Below are 25606 nucleotides of genomic sequence, written 5' to 3'. Positions count from 1 at the left end.
TTTTTTTGGTAATCCTGAAAAAAATATGTGCTTTGGTTTTCTTCTCTCCTTACTGGATGGCAAATGGAGTGAATATTAAGAACAGAAATCTCATCTTGTCACTCCCCTGCTGAAACTTGTCAGTATCATTTCTTACCTTCAGGATCAAATCTGCACTCCCAGAGTTGGCTTCTGCTCAGCACTCAGCCCCTTGTAAACAGTATTTCTTTTCACTCCAGTCTGGAAATCTCTACCCAACTCCCTGTCTTCCATTTCTCTGTGTTTGTCTTACACCTTTTAATTCTTTAGGGCAAGTCTTAGATGCCACTTTTCCCAGATTGATAATAAAAGGTATTTTCAAAAAATTTTTTGAACAGCTTTTATAAAGAGAAAAGGGGCATGCCTCCCTTATCCACATTTTTATACCCAGCATAGATTATAGTGTCAAGCACGTAATAGTTTTTCAAGGAAGGTTTTCCATATTTTTATATTTAAAGATCTTGAACAATTATAAAAGAACAGAAATGTATTTAAGATTTAAGAAACATTTGTTCCTAGAGATATTATCAATAGGTACAGTATCTCCTTTCTTAATGTGAAATTTACCATTGTTTTTAATCAACACAGAATAATGAGCATTACGAATTTGCCCTTTCATTTCATTTCATTTAATATAAAATTTAATACATAATACAAGTTTATTGCTTGTATTTCAATAGAAATTCAGTTGAGAAACAATGGAGGTAGCACGAAGGAGAAAGTCTGGGCTGAGAATCTTTGCTTTAAACTTTCAGCTTTCATCATCCTCTTGCTTTAGTACCACTGAAATGCTTCTGATTCTCCATCCTCATTCCTTCATCTGTGAAATGAAGTTGACCTCAGTGCATTCAAGACTCATTCACATTCTTTTCCCCTGCTCTTTTTCTCTCTCTTTCAGTATCTTCCTCTTTGTGGGATTAGTTCCCTTAATCTATAAATATTTTCGCATTTTTCCATTATCAGAGAAAATTTGTTTGTATAATACTCCTTCTTCAGCCATTACCATCTTTATTGTCCACGATTGCTAAACTTTTTGAAAAAGCAATGATTACATGATCACTTCTTAATTTACAGTGGGCCATTTATGGCTCATCTACTGTGCTGTGAAACTGCTGCCACAGAGATCACCCTTGACTTTGGGTCAAGAAAAATCACTTATTTTGCCAACGTATCTGCCTCAAAACTCCTGTAGTGTTTGACATTGTCAAGCTGCCTTCGTAACACTCTTCACCTTTTATTTTATATCATTCTGTATTCCTCATTTCCCTGCCATTTCTTGATTATTATTTATCTCAGTCTTTTATCCCTCTAACCTGATGTCTTTTCAAGTTTCCATCTTCCAAAGTATTCCTATGTCTTTACAACATCTCACCTGGCAGTTTCTTGGCTTCCATGTGTCATCAAGGTACAAATGCCACATCTACACTTTTACTCAGGTTGTATGTGTTATGTCAGTCCCTCGTTCTCAACTGCTTGCTGTACACCTGCACTTTGACAATCTGCTAACAACTCAAACTCAGTATATTTTTTTCATATCTTTACTTTGTTCTATTTTTCATTGCTGTAGTGTCTTTTTTTTTTCTTTTAGAGAAAGAGAGAGAGAATGTGAGCAAAGCGGGGGGGGGGGCGGGTAGGGAACGAGGGAGAGAGAGAATCTCAGGTAGGCTCCATGCTCAGCAGAGATCACGACCTGAACCAAAGCCAAGAGTCCGATGCTTAACACTGAGCCACCCAGGCCCTTCAGCTAGTAGTCATTTTTATGCCTTTTTAAAAAACTTTTAAGTTGTAGTTCATCTTACTGCTATAAGAATAGTTTTCAGTAGAAGTTTGAGACTTCTTAGTATGAAAGAGAAAATAAAAAATCAGAGATCATAATTGAGATACAGGTAAAATGCTGTGGCGTTTTATCCAAGTGATCAAGTAGCAGAAAATAGTTATCCATTAAGGAAAACAGCAGATACGGGACTGCCAGATGGTAGAGCAGGGAGTTGCTTGCATCTGTTCCTCCTCAAAAGCAATAAAACACTGGCAAAAATTGTGAAAATGAAAATTTTCAGACCTTGAAATTAAACAAAAACTTAAGACAATCTGAGGGATATTTACTCAAGGAAAACATGGGGGGCCGAAATCAAGAGTCAGATGCTAACCGACAGAGCCACCAGGCACCCCGAAACATACAGAGTTTAAATAGACAGTTACTGGGTGCCTGAGTGGCTCAGTCAGTTAAGTATCTGCCTTCGGCTCAGGTCATGATCCCAGGGTCCTGGGATCGAGTCCCACATCGGGCTCCCTGCTCCACAGAGAGTCTACTTCTCCCTCTGCCCCTCCTCCCACCCATTCTCTCAATCTCCCTCTCTTTCTCTCTCGCAAATAAATAAATAAAATCTTTACAAGTAAATAAATAAGTAGACAGTTCCCCAGGGAGGGTATGCACATGAACAATTAGCATGTGAGAAGATACTCAACATGTTAGTCATTAGAGAAGTGCAAATCAAAATCACAATGAGATACCACTTCACACTTACTAGGATGGCTGTAATTAAAATGACAGTAAAAACTTTGAAAGAAGATGTAGAGAAGTAGGAGCCATTATGCCTCGTTGGTAGAAAAGTAAATGGTGCAGTCACTTTGAAAAACAGTTTTGGAAAGCAGTGACTCTAAAGGTTAAACATTGAGTTATCATTTGCCTCAGCAGTTCCACTCCTAGATACATTTGTGTCCATAAGAAATGAACATCTGTGTCCACTTCAAAGCCCATAGATGTTTTCATAGCATCGTTGGTAGTGGAAACAACCCAAATTTCCATCAGCTTATACACAGATACACAAAATGTGGCATATCATACAATTTAGTATCATTTGTCAATGAAAAGAAATGATATAGTGATATATACCACAGTACAGATGAACCTTGAAACATTATGCTAAGTGAAAAAAGCTATCACAAATGACCACGTTATATGATTTCTATGAATTGTTCAGAAGAGGCAAATCTGTAGACACAAGGTAGATTAGTGTTTGCCTAAGCAGTGGGGGTAGTGAGATGTAGCACTCAATGATCTGAAAGTTGGATTTAACCAGAGTTATGGTCAAATGCTGCTTAAATAGTCTTTATTTGCTGTATTAATATTGATGTAGAAGTCACTGAAATGGTTCATCTTTTGCACATCAGGTTACATAAAGAAAATTATGCATGGCCTATAAAAGATATTCAAGTTATCTAAGCATCAGTGATCTTGCTACAAGTAGCAACAGAAAATAAGTATTGTTCTTTTTGTAACAACCATTTTCTTTGTTCCATTTTCTCAGAGGTCTCTCCTCAGATTTTTCTTTTACTGTATGTAGTGTTTTTCTGGTTTGCTTTTCATTTAAAGGTGAACAGTTTTAATGGAAGTATTTAGGTTTTCAGTTTCTTCTATGCTTTAGCTTGCTATACAAATTTCATGTAAATATTGACATTATGTAATTCTTTGAAATCTCTTTTCTAGGTAACTTCGGATCTTCCAATAGTGTGGGGAAATCCAAAGGTCACCATAGACCCGGATAGTGCAGTTTCATATATTCTACATGTATCCCCTTGGAAACGTGGTGTATTCAAAGGTAACAAAACCATTAGTAAAATATTATTAACCACCACACTAGGACAGATACATGATGAGAAGAAATAAAAAATATAGTTTACATTTCCCCTTTCTAATAAATGACCCAGAGGGAAGTTTAATTTTCCACTTCAGTCAATAGCTTTCTGAATAATCAGAGCTTTGGGACATACATTTTATGTCTATTGCTATACTCTCTTGGCCATTTATTTTAATGTATGTCTTGGATAAATTTATAGAAGTAGAAATATTTAGTTAAGGATATTTACATTTAAAATTGTGGTAATACTTTCAAATACTTATACCAATTTATGAGCCAGGCAGCATCTTATGAGAATGTCTGTTTATGTGAATAGGTATTATAAAAACAAGCATATGCTCTGAATCAATACATGAAAAAATAGGTTTTGGTGTGTGAGGTTTCCTTCCTTCATCTCTAATAAAGCATTCATTTATACAAATTGCCCTGATGGTTCCTGAACAGAATTGCTTGCATGGAAACAGTACTAGTTATTCCTATAAACTTCTGAAAGGAGGGTGCTTGAGAAGGTAGAAGAGTCATAGGGAAGAACTGAGGAACTGCGATTCATCAAAGGAATAAGTTGTCCTCTTTGGGAGAGAATTAAATGCCCCACGCTAGTTGGATCCTGCTGAGGAAATCATCATAATGTAGGTAAATGGATTTAATTTAGAAGCGTAGTAAGTATACACCTAGTAGCAATCTTGTGCTCCGTGGACGAGCTATTGTCTCCACCCTATTTGCCTCGACAAAAAATGTTTTAGGAAACGGTCTATACTTAGCATAGAAGGGTCTATACCTACTATGCCGACGCTGTAATAAGCAGAAGGGAAACTTCAGAATGGCAAACGGAGTGATCCATTCAATACCACTGGAACAGAATGTGCTGTTAAGCAGGAGCCGACTTGCCCTCCCCTACTGTCTGCTTCTAGTGGGCTTGACCTCACATATCACCAGAGTCATAGTTATTAGCATCTCCCGAAATCCTCCCACCACTTTTCAGACATTTGGCTTTGCAAAGCTAATTAATAATTCTCCATGTGATGGGTAGATTTTGAGCTATAGTGAATCTCTTCCTAGCATTTCAATAAAGTAGCATATTTTGTCATTTTTTATGTAATTCAGAAGAATTGATTTTAAGAAATCTAAAGTTCACTTCCCATTTTAATAATCAAACGACAGACCTACTGGTGGATTTCCCTTAGTTTTAGAATGTTCACTAGTCTTTTGTAAAGGGCAGCAAAATCATTCAGATTTGCCATTATTTTTGATAAACATATTAAATCTCAGTTTCCTGTTCTACAAAAGGGAGAGAGTTCTGCTATGTATGAGAAAGAACATATGAGGAGCCTCAAACTGCACAACATTGTTGTATTAGAAATGTGTATGACTCCCTTAAGCAAACCAAACTCCTTGTCTATGAATCAGACTCTTAATGTTATGGAAATGGAGCTAAGAATAATTAAGTAATCATATTTAATATGTCTTTCCTTTGTGTAGTCGTTTTTTTGTTAGTTTTGGCAGCCTTTCTGAGACCATAAAACTTCAATACATATTTTCACTGAACAGATATGGACTCATTTAACATGCTAGTTTGAAGGACTTTAGAAAGAATTGGGGGAAGTTAAAGGCAACTCTGGGTACACCATTAAGTGAGGATGAATTAGTAAATGTTGCTGGCTACATAAGAGGTTTGGCAGGCTTCTCATAATTTTGAAAAATATTTGCAAGACGCTATCATGATTGCTCTTTCCAGGGCAGTCCCTTAGAGGTGAATTAATGTTTTGGTATGATTTGGAGAATGTGAGCCTGTAAAGAAGGCTAAGTCCATTTTTATTGATATTCTTGTAAGAAAACTTATACAGTACTTGAAGCAGCGTAAATGTAATTGCTTTCCAACAGCTATTAATGTGATTAAAAAACAGACTATAACATTTTCATATGTATATGAGAATATTCCTCTTTGTACTGGCTAAAGAAGTGTATCGTGTGCATGTATGTATCAGTGGTCTTTTTAAAAAACTTTGTGCTTCTTTTCAGTTCTGTTCTTAATTATGTAACAATTATTTACAAAAGGCCTATAACTTGAGAAGCCTTGATAAGTATAGTAGTTGTGAACAAAGCTGACATCCAACCACTTATGCCCTATTTGTTAAAATATTGTAACAGATGCTTTTCCTTATGTGTTGGCATATACTCAATTGTTTAAGCTCCACTATAGTAAAACCCTTGCCACTATAGCCACCATAGCCCCTCCCTCAGCCCCCCCAGGACTTCCCAGCAAGCCAGCAGCAACTAAAGGGTTAAAACATGACTCATCAGGGTGCCCAGGACTTTCTTCTGGTGTCCTTTCTCATCGGAATATAGGTTTGTTAATTATTTCGAATATTAGCCATAGATACAAAGATGGGTGTCATGGCTCCTGCCTACTAGGAATTCATATCTGGTGGTGGAAATACGTATCCATAAATCACCTCAGTAAAAGGTACACTGTAATATACTAAAAGTTTAAACATGGCACTGGGGAGCATGAGAGGTCTAACACTAACACTGGGGGTATGAGAGGTCTTTTTAGGGGGATAATGGGTTTGATTTCGACCTCAAAGGATAAGGTGGGATTTATTAGACAATATGGTGGGGAGGGCATTACAGCAGAGGAAACAGCCTTATTGAAAACACAGACAAGATACTTCATGTCAGTAATGAGTAGAGGAGTGTGTCTGCAGTGTGTTTGTGATAGGAAATGCAGGCTGACATACAGTTAGAAATACAGGCAGACTTTGATGGGCAGCGTTTTGTTTGACTTCTTATTGCAGTGGGAGCCACTGAGGATTTCTAAGGGGCATGAGTCAACAGAGTTTTAGAAAGAAGAATCTAGAGGTAAAATATAAAAACAGATAGGAGGGGCAAGAGAGGGCAATTAGATCTGAAAGATCCTTTAGGAGCCCTTAATAATATTCCAGCTGATCAGTTCTCACTATTTGTGCTTCTTCTCTTCAAAGAAGACCCTGAGAAAAGAGTTTAATTGCAAGTGGTTTAGATGAGAGTTGATCACAGGAAGCACTCTGAGAGAATGGGAAGGTAAGATGCTAAAGGGAGAAAGTCAATAAAAACTAAGCTAGATATCAGACTACTGCTGAGACCTGGGGAAGCTCACGGGGAACCTTCAGAGAGAATTGTCATGCCAAAGGGCAAGCAGATTGTAATCATCCACTAACTCCAATCCATCATGGGCTAACGTTTGCTCTCAGTGTGAATTCCCATGGCAATGGGTCAGTCCCCACCGGAAAAGTCATAGGAAACCAATGCTGTATATGGAAACTGTCTGCAGAGGGGATTTTTGTGGGACATCGAGAGCATATACCACAGTGGGTATCATGTCATACTGATTGGTAGGTAGAAATTTTGAAAAATGGATGCATTTGGAATTTTTACAGCAGCTTGCAGTGAGCTACAATCATGTTTCAAGTATGTGATATGGAGACTTGAATTTGAATGCCTCTCTAGCCATAGAAAAAATAGTGAAGATTGACCATTTTAAATGAAAGTTATGGGTAGGGGCACCTGAGTGGCTCAGGCGGTTGAGTCTCCAACTCTTGATTTCAGCTCAGGTCATGATCTCAGGGTCGTGAGATTGAGCCCCGTGTCAGGCTCTGTACTCAGTGAGGATTCTGCTTGAGATTCTCTCTCTGCTCTCCACATGCTCCTCACCACCTGCCCCCTGGTTGCTCGCTCTCTCTCTCTCTCTCTCTAATAAATAAATCTTTAAAAAAAACATAGTTAAGGGCAGACAGAACTAGTCCAGTGATAGTGGATTAAAGAAAAGAAGAACAGTTTTAAAAGAAATAAAAATGGGAGGGGCGCCTGGGTGGCTCAGTCATTGGGCATCTGCCTTCGGCTCAGGGCGTGATCCCGGCGTTCTGGGATCGAGCCCCACATCAGGCTCCTACACTGGGAGCCTGCTTCTTCCTCTCCCACTCCCCCTGCTTGTGTGTTTCCCTCTCTCGCTGGCTGTCTCTCTCTCTGTCAAATAAATAAAATCTTAAAAAAAAAAGAAATAAAAATGGGAAATGATGCTCTAACAGCTTCGGTTTTCAGGGATTCAAATTCTGAGATGGGAGATTGACAGGACATTTTTTGGGAGATGTATTACGATCAGTATTTGTGAAAGGAATGGTAAGCAGTACATGGACTAGGAGGAGAAAGAAGTTGGGCTTCTTAGGTCCAGTGAAGGCTTTTACTCAACTCACTGGGGCCTCTTAAGCTAGGATGGCCCTTTGTAGTTGTCCCAAGTTAGGAGAATGGGACTGGGCCTTTATGCTGCTGTGTTGATCAGTTATTGAAAGTAGACTGAGTGTGGAAGTAGGTTTGACTTTGGATGAGGCATTTTCTTCAAGCGAAGGCAATGCGGAAAGAGGGTTGACCAAATTTTCATCTTCCAGTATCATTCCCTGTAGCTACAGAAATAAGTCCATCATTCCTGATAAGGAATATGATTGATGCTGTATAGTGTCCACCACAGTTACATCTGATGAAAATCAGATATGGAGAGATAAGGGAGAAGGGAGAGTCAAATGTACTTCTGATAGTAAGCAACACTAAGGAAGGTCATATAATTAACTGAAAGATATGTCAACTGTATTTTTTTTTTTTTACTTAGCATAATACCCTCCAGTTCCATCCATGTCGATGTAAATGGTAGATATTCATCCTTTCTGATGGCTCAATAATATTCCATTGCACATATGAACCACATCTTCTTTATCCATTCATCTGTTGAAGGACATCTCATCTCCTTCCACAGTTTGGCAATTGTGGACGTTGCTGCTATGAACATTAGGGTGCATGCGTCTCCTCTTTTCACTATATCTGTATCTTTGGGGTAAATACCCAGTAGTGCAATTGCTGGGTCATAGGGTACCTCTATTCTTAACATCCTGAGGAACGTCCATACTGTTTTCCAGAGTGGCTGTACCAGCTTGCAATCCCACCAACAGCGTAAGAGAGTTCCCCTTTCTCCACGTCCTCACCAAGATTTGTTGTTCCCTGTCTTGTTAATTTTAGCCATTCTGACTGGTGTAAGATGGTATCTCATTGTGGTTTTGATTTGTATTTCCCTGATGGCAAGTGATGTGGAGCATATTTAATGTGTCTGTTGGCTATTTGAATGTCTTGTTTGGAGAAGTGTCTGTTCATGTCTTCTGCCCATTTCTTGACTGGATTATTTGTTTTTTGGGGGTTGAGTTTAAGAAGTTCTTTATAGATCTTGGATACCAGCCCTTCATCTGTAGTGTCATTTGCAAATATCTTCTCCTATTCCAAAGTGAAATAAATCAATCAGAGAAACACAATTATCATATGGTTTCACTCATATGTGGAACATAAGGAATAGTGCAGAGGACAATAGGGGAAAGGAGGGAAAACTGAATGGGAAGAAATCATTGAGGGAAACAAACCATATGAGACTCTTGACTCTGTGAAACAAACTGAGTGTTGGGAAAGGGAGGTGTTTGGGGGGATGGGATAACTGGGTGATGGGCATTAAGGAGGGCATGTGATATGATGAGCACTGGGTATTATATTCAACTAATGAATCACTGAACATTTTAGCAAAAACTAATGATGTACTATACCTTGGCTAATTGAATTTAAATAAAATTTTTTATTAAAAATTAAAAACATTCACCATAATCAGGTGGGATTTATTCCTTGGATGCAAGTATGGTTCAGTATCCATAAATCAATCACCTTCATCTATCACATCAGGAAGAGAAAGGATAAAAACCATATGATCATTTCAATTGATGCAAAAAAAGCACTGACAATGTACAATATCCATTCATGATAAAAACCCTCAGCAAAGTAGGTTTAGAGGGAACATACCTCAACATAATAAAGGCCTTATATGAAAAACTCACAGCTAACAGATAACATCATACTTAATTGGGAAAAACTGAGATTTTTCACTAAGGTCAGGAACAAGACAAGGATGTCTACGCACCACTTTTATTCAACACAGTACTAGAATTCCTAGCCACAGCAATCAGACAACAAAAAGAAATAAAAGGCATCCAGTCAATAAGGAAGAAGTAAAACTTTCACTACTCACAGATGGCATGATACTCAATGTAGAGAACCTGAAGCACTCTACCAAAAAACTTCTAGAACTGATAAATGAATTCGTTAAAGTTGCGGGATACAAGATCAACATACAGAAATCTGTTGCATTTCTATAAACTAATAATGAAGCAGCAGAAAGAGAAATTAAAAAAGCAATCCCATTAACAATTACACTGAAAATAGTAAAGTACCTAGGAATAAACTTAACCAAAGAGGTGTAAAAACTATACTCTGACAACTATAAAACTCTGATGAAAGAAATTGAAGATGACACAGAGAAGTGAAAAGACATTCCATGCTCGTGGATTTTGGAAGAACAAATATTGTTAAAATGTCTATTGTTACCCAAAGCATTCCACACATTTAATGAAATTCGTATCCAAATACCAACAGCATTTTTCCTAGAACTAAAACAATCCTAAAATTCGTATGGAACCAAAAAAGGCCCATCTTGAAAGAGAAAGACAAAATTGGAGGTTTCACAATACCAGACTTCAAGTTATACTACAAAGCTGTAATAATTTTTTTTTAAGTTGGCCCCACACCCAGCGTGGAGCCCAGTGCAGGGCTTGAACTCACAACCCTGAGATCAAGACCTGAGCTGACATCAAGAGTCAGATGCTTAACCAACTGAGCCACCCAGGCAGCCCATGAACTGTAGTAATTAAAACAGTATGGTACTGAAACAAAGGTAGACACATAGATTAATAGAACAGAATAGAAAACCCAGAAATAAAGCTGCAATTATATGGTCAATTAATCTTCTGAAAGGAGGCAAAAATATGCAATGGCAAAAAGACAATCTCCTCTACAAATGGTGCTGGGAAAACTGGACAGTTACATGCAAATGAGTGAAACTAGACACTTCCTTACACCATACACGAAAATAAATTCACGATGGATCAAATACCTAAAAGCGAGACCTGAAGCCATAACAATTCTAGAAAAGAGCACAGGCAGTAATTTCTCTAATATCAGCCATAGCAACATTTTTCTAGATATGTCTCCTGAGGCAAGGAATATAAAAGCAAAAGTAAACCATTAGGACTACATCAAAATAAAAAGTTTCTGCACAGCAAAGAAAGCAATCAACAAAACTAAAAGGCACCCTATGGAATGGGAAAAGATATTTGCAAAGAATATAGCCAGTAAAGGGTGAGTATCCAAAATATATAAAGAACTAATAATAGTCAATACCCCAAAAAATAAATAATCCAATTGAAAAATGGACAGAAGACCTGAACAGATATTTCTCCATAGAAGACATCCAAATGGCCAACAGACACATGAAAAGATACTTACCTCACTCATCATCAATGAAATGCAAATCAAAACCACAATCCGTATTACCTCATACCTGTCAGAATGCCTAAAATCAAAAACACAAGAAGCAGCGAGTGTCGCTGAGGATGTGGGAACACAAACTGGTGCAGCCAGTGAGGAAAACAGTATGGAGCTTCCTCAAGAAGTTAAAAACAGACCTGCCCTATGATCCAGTAATGGCACTACTGGGTGTTTACCCCAAGAACAGAAAAACATTAATTCAAAGGGACACATGTACCCTTATGTTTATTTACAATAGCCAAATTAGGAAGCAGCCCAAGTGAATGGATAAAGAAGTTGCATGCGTATATATGTTTATATATATATATATATTATTCAGGCATAAAAAAGAATGAAACATTACCATTTGCAATGACATGGATGGGGCTAAAGACTATGATGCGAAGTGAAATAAATTAGAGAAAGACAAATACCATATGATTTCACTCATATGTGAAATTTAAAGGACAAAACAAACGAGCAAAGGGGACAAAAAAGTAAGAGAGGCAAACCGAGAAACAGACTCTTAACTATAGTGAACAGACTAATGCTTATAAGAAGGGAGGCGGGTGTGGTGGATGGGGAAATAGCTGATGGGGATTAAAGAGCACACTTATCATGATGAGCCCTGAGTAATATATAGAATTGTTGAATCACTATATCATACACCTGCAACTAATAGAACACGGAATGTTAACTGTACTGGAATTAAAATAAAATCTTAATATAAAAAACTGACAAAAACTAAAAAAAAATCATTAAAAATTAAATTTGAAAATTAAAAAGAAGTGATCGGGAGGATAGATTTATTAAAGAGGGAAAGTTTGGGGGCACCTGGGTGGCTCAGTCAGTTAAGTAACTGACTCTTGATTTTGGCTCAGGTCATGATCTCAGGGTTGTGGGATTGAGCCCCAAGTCGGGCTCCCCACTCAGCAGGGAGTCTGCTTGTCCCTCTCCCTCTTCTCTTTCCTCTGCTCCTCCCCTGCTCCTGTGCTCTGTCTCTCTCAAATAAATAAGAAATCTTTTTTTTTAAAGAGGGAAAGCCCATTTTATCTCGATTTGAAAATTGTGGTTTTTTGTCAGCTATTCTCAGAAACATGGAAAAATATTGAATCAGTCAACCTAAATATGAAAACATGTGACCTTAGAGGAAAATAGACAGAGACAGACAAAACCAAGCAAATAAAAATACTGTATATGAAGGCATGACAGAGATCCTGTATTAATGACTGAATGCATTAAGACATGATGGCTTAATTCTCTCCCTAATAACCAGATAGTGACCTTGCTGGTCTGGATCAATATTAGAATGCGTAAAGCTAATATTACTGTCCATTATTATAGGATTAGTATGTAGCAAAATATAGAGAGAGGTAGTAATAATCTGTTGCTTATTTCTAGTAGTGAAATAGGCAACTAAATTTCCAGTTGTCTTAGGTAGAAACGTGAGTTTCTATACAAGACTAATGTTTAGGTGAAGATGATAAGGCTTTAGGTCTAAGCATGTACTTTAGTAACAATAATCCTTAAATTTATTTTGACTGCAATAACATATGTCATGAATATGATTTAGAGATGACTATAATCATACATGTTTACAACATAGAGCAACTGATTTCTTACATAGCGTAAGAAAATGAACTTGTACATGTAAGATTAAGTTTGTACAATTTTATATAATGTACATATCACTTTTTTCTAATAATTGACACCAGTTGTTCCTTAATAATCTACATAGAGCACAGGTGTCTCTGGCATAACTGTTCTGAGTTCCTTTTGAGGATATCATAGTGATCAGATCAGTGCCCTCCAGCCTGTGAATATCAGGATTGCAATATGACTTTAAAAAGCAAATTTAATAACAAAGACGAGACTATTCAAACTTGTAGGGATACCGCTTGGTTCCCTTTCTGTCATGAGAGATGAAGACCTGAGAAGCTAAATAATTAATTTGGGGCCTGGTAGTCCAAAAATATAATGTGAAATCTAGACTCCAGACCATGTAAGTGTGGGCTCTTTAGCTGACAGTTTTGTTCCCTGATTCACATTTATGACCCCAAGATCCAAGACTCCAGGCCAGCACAGAGTAGCCCATATCCCAGAACAAGTGTCATTTCCAGTGATGACTCAATACAGTGGATCTCTGCTTTCTTAGCTTATATGCGTGTTTAACTTAACATTTTCAGTTGAAAGAGGATTTTCTTTTTTTTTTTTTAATAATGATTTTTTATTATATTATGTTAGTCACCATACAGTACATCCCCGGTTTTCGATGTAAGGCTCGATGATTCATTAGTTGTGTATAACACCCAGTGCACCATGCAATATGTGCCCTCCTTACTACCCATCACCGGTCTATCCCATTCCCCCACCCCCCTCCCCTCTGTAGCCCTCAGTTTGTTTCTCATAGTCCATAGTCGAAAGAGGATTTTCTGAACGTCTCTTCCAACATATTGTAGAAAAGACCATCCCTAAATGTATTCCTTAAAGATTTTGTTTATTTATTTATTTGAGAGAGAGCGGGGGAGAGAGAGCATGACTGGAGGGATGGGCAGAGGGAGAGGGATAGAATCCAAGCAGACTCCTAGCTGAGCGTGGACACAGAGCCGGATGGGGGGCTTGATCTCAGGATCCTGAGTTCATGACCTGAGCCAAAATCAAGAGTTGTATGCTTAACTGACTGTGCTACCCAGGCGCCCCCCCTAAATATTTTTAAACAACTTTTATCTAATTGCTAATTAGTACAGTTGATTTTATTAGCCTAAGTATAAGATTTGATAATTATCTCATATGAACTCTGACTTTTTAGCCACAAACATACTTTCATCTCCAAGGAAATCTTTAGAAATTCTTACAATCATTAATGACATTTATCTGTGACCAAAGAAAGGGGTAGGGTGTACTCTAGTAGTTGAATATCTTACATTTGTCCAAAGAGTTGACAGAAGTACAAAAGAGAAAGGCAGTGACAAGAATCATCTATTGAATTATAAATCATTTAAATGTATGAGCAAAAATTGGGCTGAAATAATTTAATATGGTGATCACAGCATGTTGGCCTAAAATGATCTCGAAACACTAAACAACAAGAATATTTTTACACCTGAAACTAATGCAATGTTATATGTCCATTGTATCTCAGGTAAAAAAATAAAAATGAAAAAAATTAAAGAATATCTTCATATACCATTTACTTACACTATCAAGGCTTTAGATGGTACAGAACGTTCCATGGACATGGTTCAATGCCCTCACCAGGGTGCTTTAGCCATTTATTCTACATTACAAAACCAAATATTGAGAATTCATGTTTAAGGTGGTTTTTAGTCATTTTAGTAAATTTAGCTCCTACCCTGAACATTCATGATAGTGTTCTGAAATTCTCTCTTATTATCCATTGACCCTAGATAATATGGTAGCTCCAGAAAATAGGTAGCAATGATCAATTGTGATGTAGCCAACAATTACCTTGTATTTTTTCAATAGCAGCTGAAAGTGGTCTTTTACTTGCTGAAAAGTGATTGTGTTCATTCAGTTCAACACAATTGTAAATTACAGCTAAGATTCATTTCTGCAAATTTGCAGTTCGGAAGTTCTTACACTAGAATGAAATCTGTTATGACACTGGCACAAGAAAGCCGCGTCCAAACAATTGCAAACAAGCTTTTAGTCAGCTTTGCTGAAGACTTTAAATTTTTTTCCCATAAACTTCTGTTCAGTGTCAAAACAAAATGTTTGCTGCGTGCACAATAAAGTTCTTATGTTAGGCCTCTGTTTAAACAAGATAGCATTTATATTTAGCATTCTGCTGCTCTCTGAAACTATACACTGTCCAGAAAGATGTATACTACCAGTTGCCATCTTTAAAATACACATGAAGTTCAAAGCTTGATTTCTAATATTGTATGTGATAAGAAGCACTGCCTGTCACATGTATTTTCAGAGTGTGATGCTGAGCAAAAGTAGTGCTATTTAAATTTGCATTTTTCATTGAAAGCTTGGGCCTTGCATTCATGCTAGCCACCACATTGCAATGGTAAAATTGCGTATCTTTAACTTTGCTGGTTCCTATTTTACTGTTATTGTGTTGCAAAGGAATACATTTAGAAGTCAAACATGACTTCAGCCTCCAATTATATCATTCTCTGGTTGTGTGACCTTGACCTCACTGAATGTCAGGTTTCTTACATGTAAAATATTATTAGTGTTTAATCTTCCAGGGAGATCATGGGCATTAAATCAGAATATATGGAAAGTGCTCATCTAGTAGGTGCTCAAATAATGTGTAGCACGCTTACGTAATGTACTAACTCCCATTTTTTAAATTTCCCTAATACGATATAGATTTACAGGGGGCTTTGCAACTTCGTTAATCCCCACTCTGCCCTGGTTTGTCTCAATGAAAATGCCAGAAACTTGGCTGAAACCAAATTTGGATCTTACTGTCTTGTTCCCATCACTATTGTGGACTGGGGCATAGTTCTTGAGGCCTAAATACCAATTGGATTCCACTGGTCTTCAAAACAAGTGTTGGTTGCTATAAAGCATTTTTTTCTTGCTTTTTTAGGTGAAAGAAATGTTTTGCAAAAGCAGGGCCTTGGGGCATTGTGGAGGGAGTGAATTGGGGTTGCTTGGATCCTCTCATGCTCCTTTGGGCTCTCCTCTTGGCTTTTACCATCTCTCCTTTCCTGTGCCGCCTGCGCTCTGATGTTTCATGACAGCTTCGCGGTCTGTGTGGTATTACCCTTCAGGGCTTGTGAGCACTAAACTTCTTCCTACCCCATCCCCAAAATCAACATAAGTATTCTAGAGATGCCTCGGTGGCTCAGTTGAGTAAGTGTCTGCCTTTTGGTCAGGTCATGATCCCAGGCCCACATTGGGCTCCCTGTTCAGCGGGAGTCCTGTTCTCCCTCTGACCCTCCCCCATCTAGTGCTCTCCCTCTCTCTCTCTCTCTCTCTCAAATAAATGAATAAAATTTTTTTAAAAAAAAGACTTTTGCTTAAGAATCTCAGATACATGGATTTGTTATAATTTATTCATACATTTTTTATGAAAAATTTTAAATTCTAGTCACCCTTCAAAGATGCTTTCCTAATATGTGAGGAATTAAGCATAACCAGTTGAGATTAGTAGGATTAGAAGATTATTCAGAAATCCTGAAACTAGGGGCACCTGGGTGGCTCAGTCCATTAAGCGTCTGACTCTTGATTACAGTTCAGGTCATGATCTCAGGGTCTTGAGATTAAGCCCTGTGTTGGGCTCTGTGCTGGGTATGGAGCCCGCTTAAGGTTCTTTCTCTCTCTTCCTCGGCCCCGCCCACCCTTAAAAAAAAGAAAGAAAGAAAGATACTGAAACTAAAACTTTTTTTGGCATTTTTCTTAACATGGAATGCCAAATTTTACAAATACTTGTGAACATTTGCCTCTTAACACTCAACATTTCCATGAAAAACAATCTCCCCCATTTTATTGCTCAGATGGAGCCTAAGGATGCTTTTTAATACTAAAATTGATTTTTCATGCGGAAATTACTCATAGAAATAAGTTTAAAGTAAAAGTAACAAAATAGGGGCGCCTGGGTGGCTCAGTCGGTTAAGTGTCTGCCTCCGGCTCAGGTTATGATCTCAGGGTCCTGGGATCGAACCCCACATAGGGCTCCCTGCTCAGCGGGGAACTTGCTTCTCCCTCTCCTGCTCCCCCTGCTTGTGTTCTCTCTCTCACTCTCTCTTTCTGTCAAATAAAATCTTAAAAAAAAAAAAAACATAATAAATGAAGGCTTTACATGGTGGCTTAAGAAGCCGCCTTCACAGTGCTGTGAATCCAAACAAATGAGCAAACAGTTGCACTTGATATCAGTGAAACATACATAAATTTGTGGAACTGAGAGAGGTGAGTGAATAGAAGTAATAGATAAATGAGAGATAGATTTATAATGAAGAATTTAATATGCTTTATTAATTATCCTGCGTTTATTATCTCATACATGATATTATCTGCTGCTGGAAAGATACCCGTAATTGGATGTGAACTTCACTTACACATCCTGCTTATATATTACATTCAATTTGGGGTGACAGTTGTCAAATCCTGTTGTTATCCTGCTCAGCAGTGGTGAGTATAGTATCTGAAATACCAAGTGTGCTTTTTAAACAGTTTTATTGTGGTATAATTGTCATACACTAAGCTATGCATCTTTTAAGTATACAATTTGAGAAGTTTTAACACAGTCATACAACCGTGAATCCATTGTCACAAATCAGATAATGAATATATATCACCCCAAAAAGTTTCCTTGTGTCCATTTTTAATCCTTTGCCTTGCCCTCCCTTCATACCACAAACCACCCTTGTCCTAGGCAGGCATTCATCTGTTTTTTTGTCACTTCCCGTGCATTTGGTAGTACTGCATATAAATGAAATCGTACAGTGTACACCCTTTTGAGGGGTTGTTTTCTTTTATGCAACAGAACTATTTTAAGTTCCATCCACGCAGTGAACGTATCAATAGTTTATTCCTTTTATTGTAGTAGTATCCATGGAACGGATGTACTAAAATTTGTTCATCTATTTACCTGTTGATGGGCATTTGGGATTTTCCATTTTTTGGTAATTACAAGTAAAGCTGACAGGAGCATTCATATATAAATCTTTGCATAGGCGTGTATTTTCATTCTTCTTGGGTAAATCACTTATATGTGGGATGGCTGGATAATATGGTAGTTGAATCTATAATGTTTCATGAAATACCTGCCAACAGTTTCTCAAAAAGATTGTTCCTTTTTCCATTCCCACCTGCACTGCATAGAAGTTCCAGTTTCTCTATATCCTTGACCGAACGGTTCACTATTTCAATTTTATTCGTTTTAACCTACGTGTAGTACAATTACGGTGTGGTTTTAATCTACATTTCTATATTGAGTAATGTTGAGCATCGTTTCTCGTGCTTCTTTGTCATCCCTCTGTCTTCTTCGGAAATGCTTTTTCAAATCTTTTGCCCGTCCCTACCGCTACATTTGGTTGTTTGTTTTCTTATTGCTGAATTTTTAGTGTGTTTTTAAAATATATTCTGGTTACGTTTTTTTTTTCAGATACATGCTTTATAATTTTTTCTCTCAGTCTTTGGTTTTCGTTTTAATTTTCTTAATAGTGTCTATTGAGTAGCAGAAGGTTTTTTTCCAGCGTTATTGACAAATAAAACTTGTGTATATTTAAGATGCACAGTGTGATAATTTGATATATGTATAAATTGTGAAAGATTATACAAATTGTTGATTTTGATGAAATGCAATGTATCACTCTTTTCTTATATGAATCAGGAAGAAACCTGTGGTTTTAATTGCAACCTAGATTAGCTCTGCTTTAACATATCGTTCAAGTAATGAAAGCGTAGGTTCTTCCTAAGCTAAAACATAACCAGTCATCCTCCACGATAGAAATCTGAGTCCTGTAGATTCTATTAATCTTTTCCTGTTGTCTATAGTGTCTTCTGTTGTACACATTTCAAAAATGTGTTATAGAAAGAACAAATAGTGTAATACCACAAGCAAATGGAGCCTAAAGGACTACAGTTGGGTGCTAGACTACTACTGTACGTTTTATCATAAAAATCAAGAGTTTAAAAGGAATACAAGACAAGAGGTATATTATACACAAAATAAAAGCAGATGTGGCCACAGTAGTGGGTTTCTTTCATTAGCCACCAAATTTTGTTTTTCCACCTTGCCTTTTGGTCCCCTAAAGCGGGAAAATAAAACAAAAGAAAATGAGTTAGAAATGTGGTTAAAATGAAGTACGAAAATGATGAAGACAGTGAAGAAGGAAGAGGGTTAGCAGAGATTGCCTTTGGCTTTTGTCTTTAGTCTTGCTACTGATTTTTTCGGGTAGTGTATTAGAGAAACAAAACAATTAAAATTCATTCAATCCTGTGTAGTATAGTGTGCATAGAGCAGATATTTATGAAAACACTTCTTGACAGAATTAATGTACCTCCAAGAAATTCACAAGGTGATAAAAAGCCCAGCCATACAGAAATTTTCCTTAACCACAATATTCCTCATTAGCGATAGGGAGTGGTGAAGCATGAAGCCAATGGAAGGAGCAGGATGGCTGTGGGGGGACCAAGTGCAAAAGGGCAAAGACCTTGCTAGGTTTAACTGTTGCCATGGACACTTGCTTTGGGAAGTTTTCTAAGGGGTGAAATAGTTTAATCAGTGAGCAGTATCTGAAACCTATTACTTTAGGTTAAAATAAATCTTTTGTAAGTATGTGTTATTTTGCTATTTTTCCAGTTAAAAGCCCTTGTATTCTATGGTATATTTGGTGATATTTAAACATAATGCACCATTTTCCACATTCCATGTCAGGTAAATGTATATGCCTTTGTCACTTACTAACTACGTGACCTGGAGTGAGTTACCCAACCTTCTGTACAGCCCAGGGTGCTCAGCTTTAAAATGAGTCTAATGGGGAATTAACTTTTATGTTTTTTTAAAGGGGTTCAATAGTAACAAATGGGAGGCATTCAGCGTATGCCTAACACAGAATAAGCATTCGGTAAATGGTTTTACATTATTTTCAAAAGATTAACCATTGATATGAAATTGTATTGCTCAGGCTTTAAACTTGAGTCTGATATTGACATTTTACGAGAAAGTATAAAATTAGAGAAAAATAATGCCTAATGGAAAACAAACTATATACTAGAAAATGTTTGTATTTACTGGTAGAAATGCATTTTGAAAAAATCAAACATGTAGACTGTTTAGCAGAGAAAAAATCCATTTGTCAAAATAAAAGCTTGAGCTATTGAAAATATAATAGCTGTAATTACAATTCCTATTAGATTTTTTTTAGTAGCACTCATTTCAGACAAACTGAAAGCCTCCATTAAGTCAGTGATGCTGTATCTTTGAGTTGCTTTGTACACCACTATTATTTCTGTTATACCCGGAGTTTTTCCAAAACAGTCTTGTAGTTTTCTATCACTCTGATAAACTGAAGTACCAACAAACAACCTTTTATTTACCTTTGTTCCCCTTTGAATTGGTTGGCCTTAGCCCAAACAGAGGAATATAGGAAGCAAAGTAATCACACGTACATAGTGTGGAAAAATATTTATCATCTTTTGAATCACATACTTTCATAATCATTATTTACTGCATTTGATTCAAAGGTTCATTGCCAGTAGTCAGTTGTTGGGTCTAATGTTACTCTTTGTAATAAGCGCATAAGAATTTGACTGCTTGTGTCTTCTGTAGCTAATTCATAACCAAAAATAAAGATGCAATTTAAAAAATGTAATTGTTTAGAAATAAAATTAAATTGCCATGAGAAAGGCTTTTTACTGGGAAAAAATTGAGTATAAATTCGTGGCATAATTCTGAGATACATTGTTTTAAAGTATTCTTTCATTTAAAACATAAGCTACTAAATAGACCTATATAATTCTATCATTCTCTTCATTTATTTCTAATTTTTTAGATAAATACTTAATTTCTCATACTGGTATATAACATATGGTCTTGTTATACTCATGTAGGGCTTTTGATTTGTTCTACAAATGATTGTTCAATTTCTTTTTGTCAAGGGACAATAAAACTGTAATAATGTTTATATGGGTATGTTGGAGGAAGAAAAAATATGCTGAGTATATAAATAGACTGAGAAGGAATGGAGAATGTGTGCTTTTAATTCTTGAGAGTATTTCATAGTATTTGAAATATTGATTAGGTTTCCTTATTATGCAGTGCAAACATATTGTTTAACATAATGTAGGTTTATCCAAATAATGGTTTTATCTAACTGGATTGTTTTTCTTAAAAGTTTCCTTTTCAAATTGTTCACTACTGGCGTATAGAAATTTAACTGCTTTTGTTTGTTGATTTTGTATCTTGTGTATTTACTGAATGCATTTATTAGGTCTAACATTTTTTCTGTGTGCAGTCATTAAGGTTTTCTCTGTATGAGATTGTGTAATCCGCAAACATAATTTTACTTCTTCCTTTCCAATTTGGATACCTGTACTACTTTTTCTTGTATAATTGCTCTGGCTAGAAATTCTAGTATTACGTTGAATAGGGTGGCTAAACCAGACATCCTTCTCTTGTTTCTGATCTTAGAGGAAAAGATTTTAGTCTTTTACCACTCAATATAATATTAGCTATGGTTTTCATATGTGGCTATTTGAAGAAGTTCTATCACTAATTTACTTTTGTCATGAAAGAATGTTCAATTTTGCCAAATACTTTTTTTCCATCAATCGAGATGATAGTGGGTTATTTTTTTTCATTCTGTTAATGTGGTATATTACACTGATTGATTTGTGTATATTGAGCCACCCTTCATTTATTCATCTGCTCATTCATTCTTGGAATGAATCCCACTTGACCATGGTATACAATCTTTTAATATGCTACTGAATTTGATTTGCTAGTATTTTGTTGAAAAGTTTTATATCAGTGTTCATCAGGGATATTGGATTTCCATTTTCTTTTCTTGTCCTGTCTTTGTCTGCTTTTGTATCAGGACATTGCTGGCCTCCTAGAATGAGTTAGGACATTTCCCTTCCTCTTCAATGTTTAAGTGGTTGAGAAAAAAAAATATTAATTCTACTTTAAATATTTGATGGAATTCAGCAGTGGAGCCATCTTATCCTGGGCTTTTCTTTGTAGGAAGCATTTTGATTACTGATTCAATCTCCTTACTAGTTTTATGTCTGTTCAGCTTATCTCGTATTCATGAGCAGTTTTAGTAGATTGTGTATTTCTATTGGCCATTTTATCTAAGTTACCCAATTTGGAGGGCATATAATTGTTCATAGTATGCTCTTATAATGCATTTTATTTTGGTGAAAACAATGTAATGTCCCCCACTTTATTTCTGATTTTATTAATTTTACTCTTCATTCCTTTTTTCTTAATTACTTTAAAGGTCTGCCAATTATGTTGACCTTTTCAAAGGGCCAATATTTTTGTTTCTCTAATGTTTTTCTCTTCTCTGTTTTATTTACCTCCAGTCTGATCTTTATTATTTCCTTTCTTCTGTTAGTTTTGGGTTTAGTTTGCTCTTCTTTTTCTAGTTCTATATGTGTGCAGTGAGGTGGTTGGTTTTATTATTTATTTCAAGGTTTTGTGGGGCTTGAACTCATAACCCTGGGATCAAGACCTGAACTGAAATCAAGAGTCAGATGCCTAACCTACAGAGCCACCCAGGCACCACAGGTTGTTGATTTTAGATTATGCTTTTTAATGTATGCTTTTGCTACTATGAATTGCCCTCTTAGTGCTGCTGTCACTGCATAACATCAGTTTTGTATACTGTATTTTCCTTTTCAATCGTCTGATACTGTCTAATTTCCATTGTGATTTCCTTTTTTGTTTTTCCAAACTTTTCTATAAAGAGTAAAACAGTATATACTTTAGGCTTTGTAGGGCCACACGATCTTTTTTTTTATTATGTTCAATTAGCCAAAATATAATACATCATTAATTTTTGATGTAGTGTTCAGCGATTCATTAGTTGGGTATAACGCCCAGTGCTCATCACCACACGTGCTCTCCTTAATACCCATCACCCAGTTACCGGATTCTAGAGTCTCTCTTGGTTTGTCTCCCTCTCTGATTTTACTCATATGTGGAACATAAGGAATAGCACAGAGGACCACAGGGGAAGGGAGGGAAAACTGAATGGGAAGAAATGAGAGAGGGAGACAATCCATTGTGATTTCTTCTTTGAAATATTGGGTAAGTGTTTGTTGTTTAGTCTCCAAATTTGTGAATTTCCACTTTTTTTCCCATTATTGATTTGTACTTTCATTCCATTGTGATGAGAAAAGATGCTTTGTATGATTTAAATCTTTTTAAATTTATTATGATACGCTTTGTGGCCTCATGTGTGATCTGTCCTGGACTGTGTTCCATGTTGATTTAAGAAGAATGTGTATTCTGTTGTTGGGTGGAATGTTCTATATAATCCAATTAGGTCTAGTGGTTTTATAATGGTGTTCACATTCTCTGTTTCTTTATTGGTCTTCTCTCTAGTTGTTCTGTCCATTAATGAAAGTGAGGTATTGATGTTTCCAGCTCTTATTGTAGGCTTGTATATTTCTTGTTCCAGTTCTGTCAATTTTTGTTTCAAATATTGTTGGCCTCTGTTTTTAGTTGTGAATATCTGTAATTTTTATATAATCTTGCTGAATTGAGTTTTTTATTTGATATTTGTGTATATTGCAAAGTAATCGTCGTGTAAGTCTAGTTAACATCTATCACTATACATGATTAAAAATTCTTATTTCTTGTGATGAAACATTAGGATCTACTCTCTTAGCAACTTTTAAATATGTAATTCAGTATTATCAACTATAATTGCCATGCTGCACATTACACCCTCCACCTCTGGCAACCACCAGTCTAGTCTCTGTGTGTATGAGCTTAAGAGTTTTTGTTTCTGTTTTAGTGAATTGAATCTTTATCAATATATAGTGTCCTTACCTGTCTCTTACAAACTTTTTGGACATCTAATACATGAATGGTATCCAAAATATATTTTAAAAATCTTAAAATACTAATTCAGAGGGATACATGCACCCTGATGTTTATAGCAGCATTATCTACAATAGCCAAATTATGGAAATGGCCCAAGTGTCCACCAGCTGATGAATGGATAAGGAAGATGTTGTATATATATGCAATGGAATATTACTCAGGCTTAAAAAAAATGAAATCTTGCCATTTGCAATGACATGGTTGGAACTAGAGTATTAAGTCAGTTAGGGAAAGAAAAATGCCATATGATTTCACTCATATGTGGAATTTAAGAAACAAAACAAATAAGCAAAGGGGAAAAATGAGAGAGAATGAGACAAACCAAGAAACAGACTCCTTAACTATAGAGAATAAACTGGTGGTTACCGGGGGGGCCGGGGGGTGCGCAGGAGAGTGGGTTAAATACGTAATGGGATTAAGGCGGGCACTGGGTATGGTAAGCAGCAGGTGTTGTATGGAAGTGTTGAATCACTATATTGTACACCTGAAACTTATATTACACTGTATGCTAACTAACTGGAATTTAAATAAAAACTTTTAAAAAAAGGAAAATCTTAAACTCAACAATTGGAAAACAACCCAATTCTAAAAATTGCCAAAAGATCTGAAGAGACACCTCACCAAAGAAAATATTCTGATAGCAAATAAGTGTATAAAAAGAAGTTCAACATCACGTCTCTAGGGAACTGAAACTTAAAACAAGATACCACTACCTGCCAGTTAGGATGGCTAAATTCAAAAGCCCTGACAACACCAAGTGCTGACAAAGATGTGGAACAATAGGAACTTTCATTCACTGATGGTGGGAATGCGAAATGGTAGAATACCACAGCCATTTTGAAAGATAGTTTGGCAGTATCTGATAAAACTAAACATACTCATAACATGATATAGCAATCATACGTCTTCATATTTACCCAAATGAATTGAAAATGTATGTCCATCCAAAAATCTGCTCATGAATGTTTATAACAGCTTCATTCGTAGTTGCCAAAATGTGGAGGCAATTATGATGTCCTCTAATAGGTGAATGGATAAACAATGGTATAGCCATACAGTGGGATATTTTTCAGTGATAAAAACAAATGGCCTGGGGTGCCTGAGTTGTGCATTTTGTTAAGTGTCCAACTGTTGATTTCAGCTCAGGTCTCAGGGTCATGGGATCAAGCCCCACATTGGGCTCTATGCTCAGCACAGAGTCTGCTTTAGATTCTTTTCCTCTCCCTCTGCCCCCCACCTCTCTCTCTCTCTCTGAAATAAATAAATCTTTTTTTAAAAAGATTTAAAAATGGCCTATCAAGCCACAAAAAAAATGTGAAGGAAGCTTAAATGTATATTGCTAAGTGAAAGAAGTCAATCTGAAAAGACCACATGCTGTATGATTCCAACTATATGACATTCTGGAAGAGGTAAAAGATCAGTGATTGCCAGTTCTTTAGAAGTTGGGAGGAAGGGATGAATGAATGGGATACAGGGGATTTTTAGGGCAGTGAAACTGTTCTGCATGATAGTATTGTGGTAGATAGTTGATTGACCTTGGGCAAGTTACTGAACTTCTTGTGTCAGTTTCCCTTCTTTAAAATGGAAATAATACATCATATCGATGGTAAAAAACTGAGAGCTTTTACGCTAAGGTCAGGAAAAACACAAGGATATCTACACTCACTACTTTTATTCAACATAGTACCAGAAGTCCTGGCCACAGCAATCAGACAACATAAAGAAATAAAAGGCATCCAAAGTGGTAAAGATGAACTAAAACTCTCACTGTTTGCAGGTGACATGGTACTCTATATAGAAAACCCTAAAGACTACCAAAAAACTACTAGAACTAATAAATGAAATCAGTAAAGTCACAAGATACTAAATCAACATAGAGAAATGTGTTGCATTTCTATATACTAATAATGAAGCAGCAGAAAGAGAAATTAAGAAAACAATCCAATTTACAATTGTACCAAAAACAATAATGACATATCCAATAATA

At 36.4% G+C, this 25606-nt stretch overlaps 1 protein-coding gene across 1 annotated transcript in view; it reads left to right on the top strand.

Moving 5' to 3' along the window:
• Positions 1–25606, top strand: part of CFAP47 (cilia and flagella associated protein 47) — a 503621-nt gene that overhangs the window by 322411 nt on the left and 155604 nt on the right. The window contains exon 49 of the mRNA XM_040635242.1: positions 3506–3617. Within this exon, the coding sequence (XP_040491176.1) occupies positions 3506–3617 (112 nt within the window). The remainder of the gene's footprint in view (positions 1–3505; positions 3618–25606) is intronic.

Source organism: Ursus maritimus (assembly GCF_017311325.1).
Source record: "Ursus maritimus isolate PB19 chromosome X unlocalized genomic scaffold, ASM1731132v1 scaffold_X1, whole genome shotgun sequence".
Lineage (NCBI taxonomy): Eukaryota > Metazoa > Chordata > Mammalia > Carnivora > Ursidae > Ursus > Ursus maritimus.
This window is presented reverse-complemented; position numbering and strand designations above follow the sequence as displayed.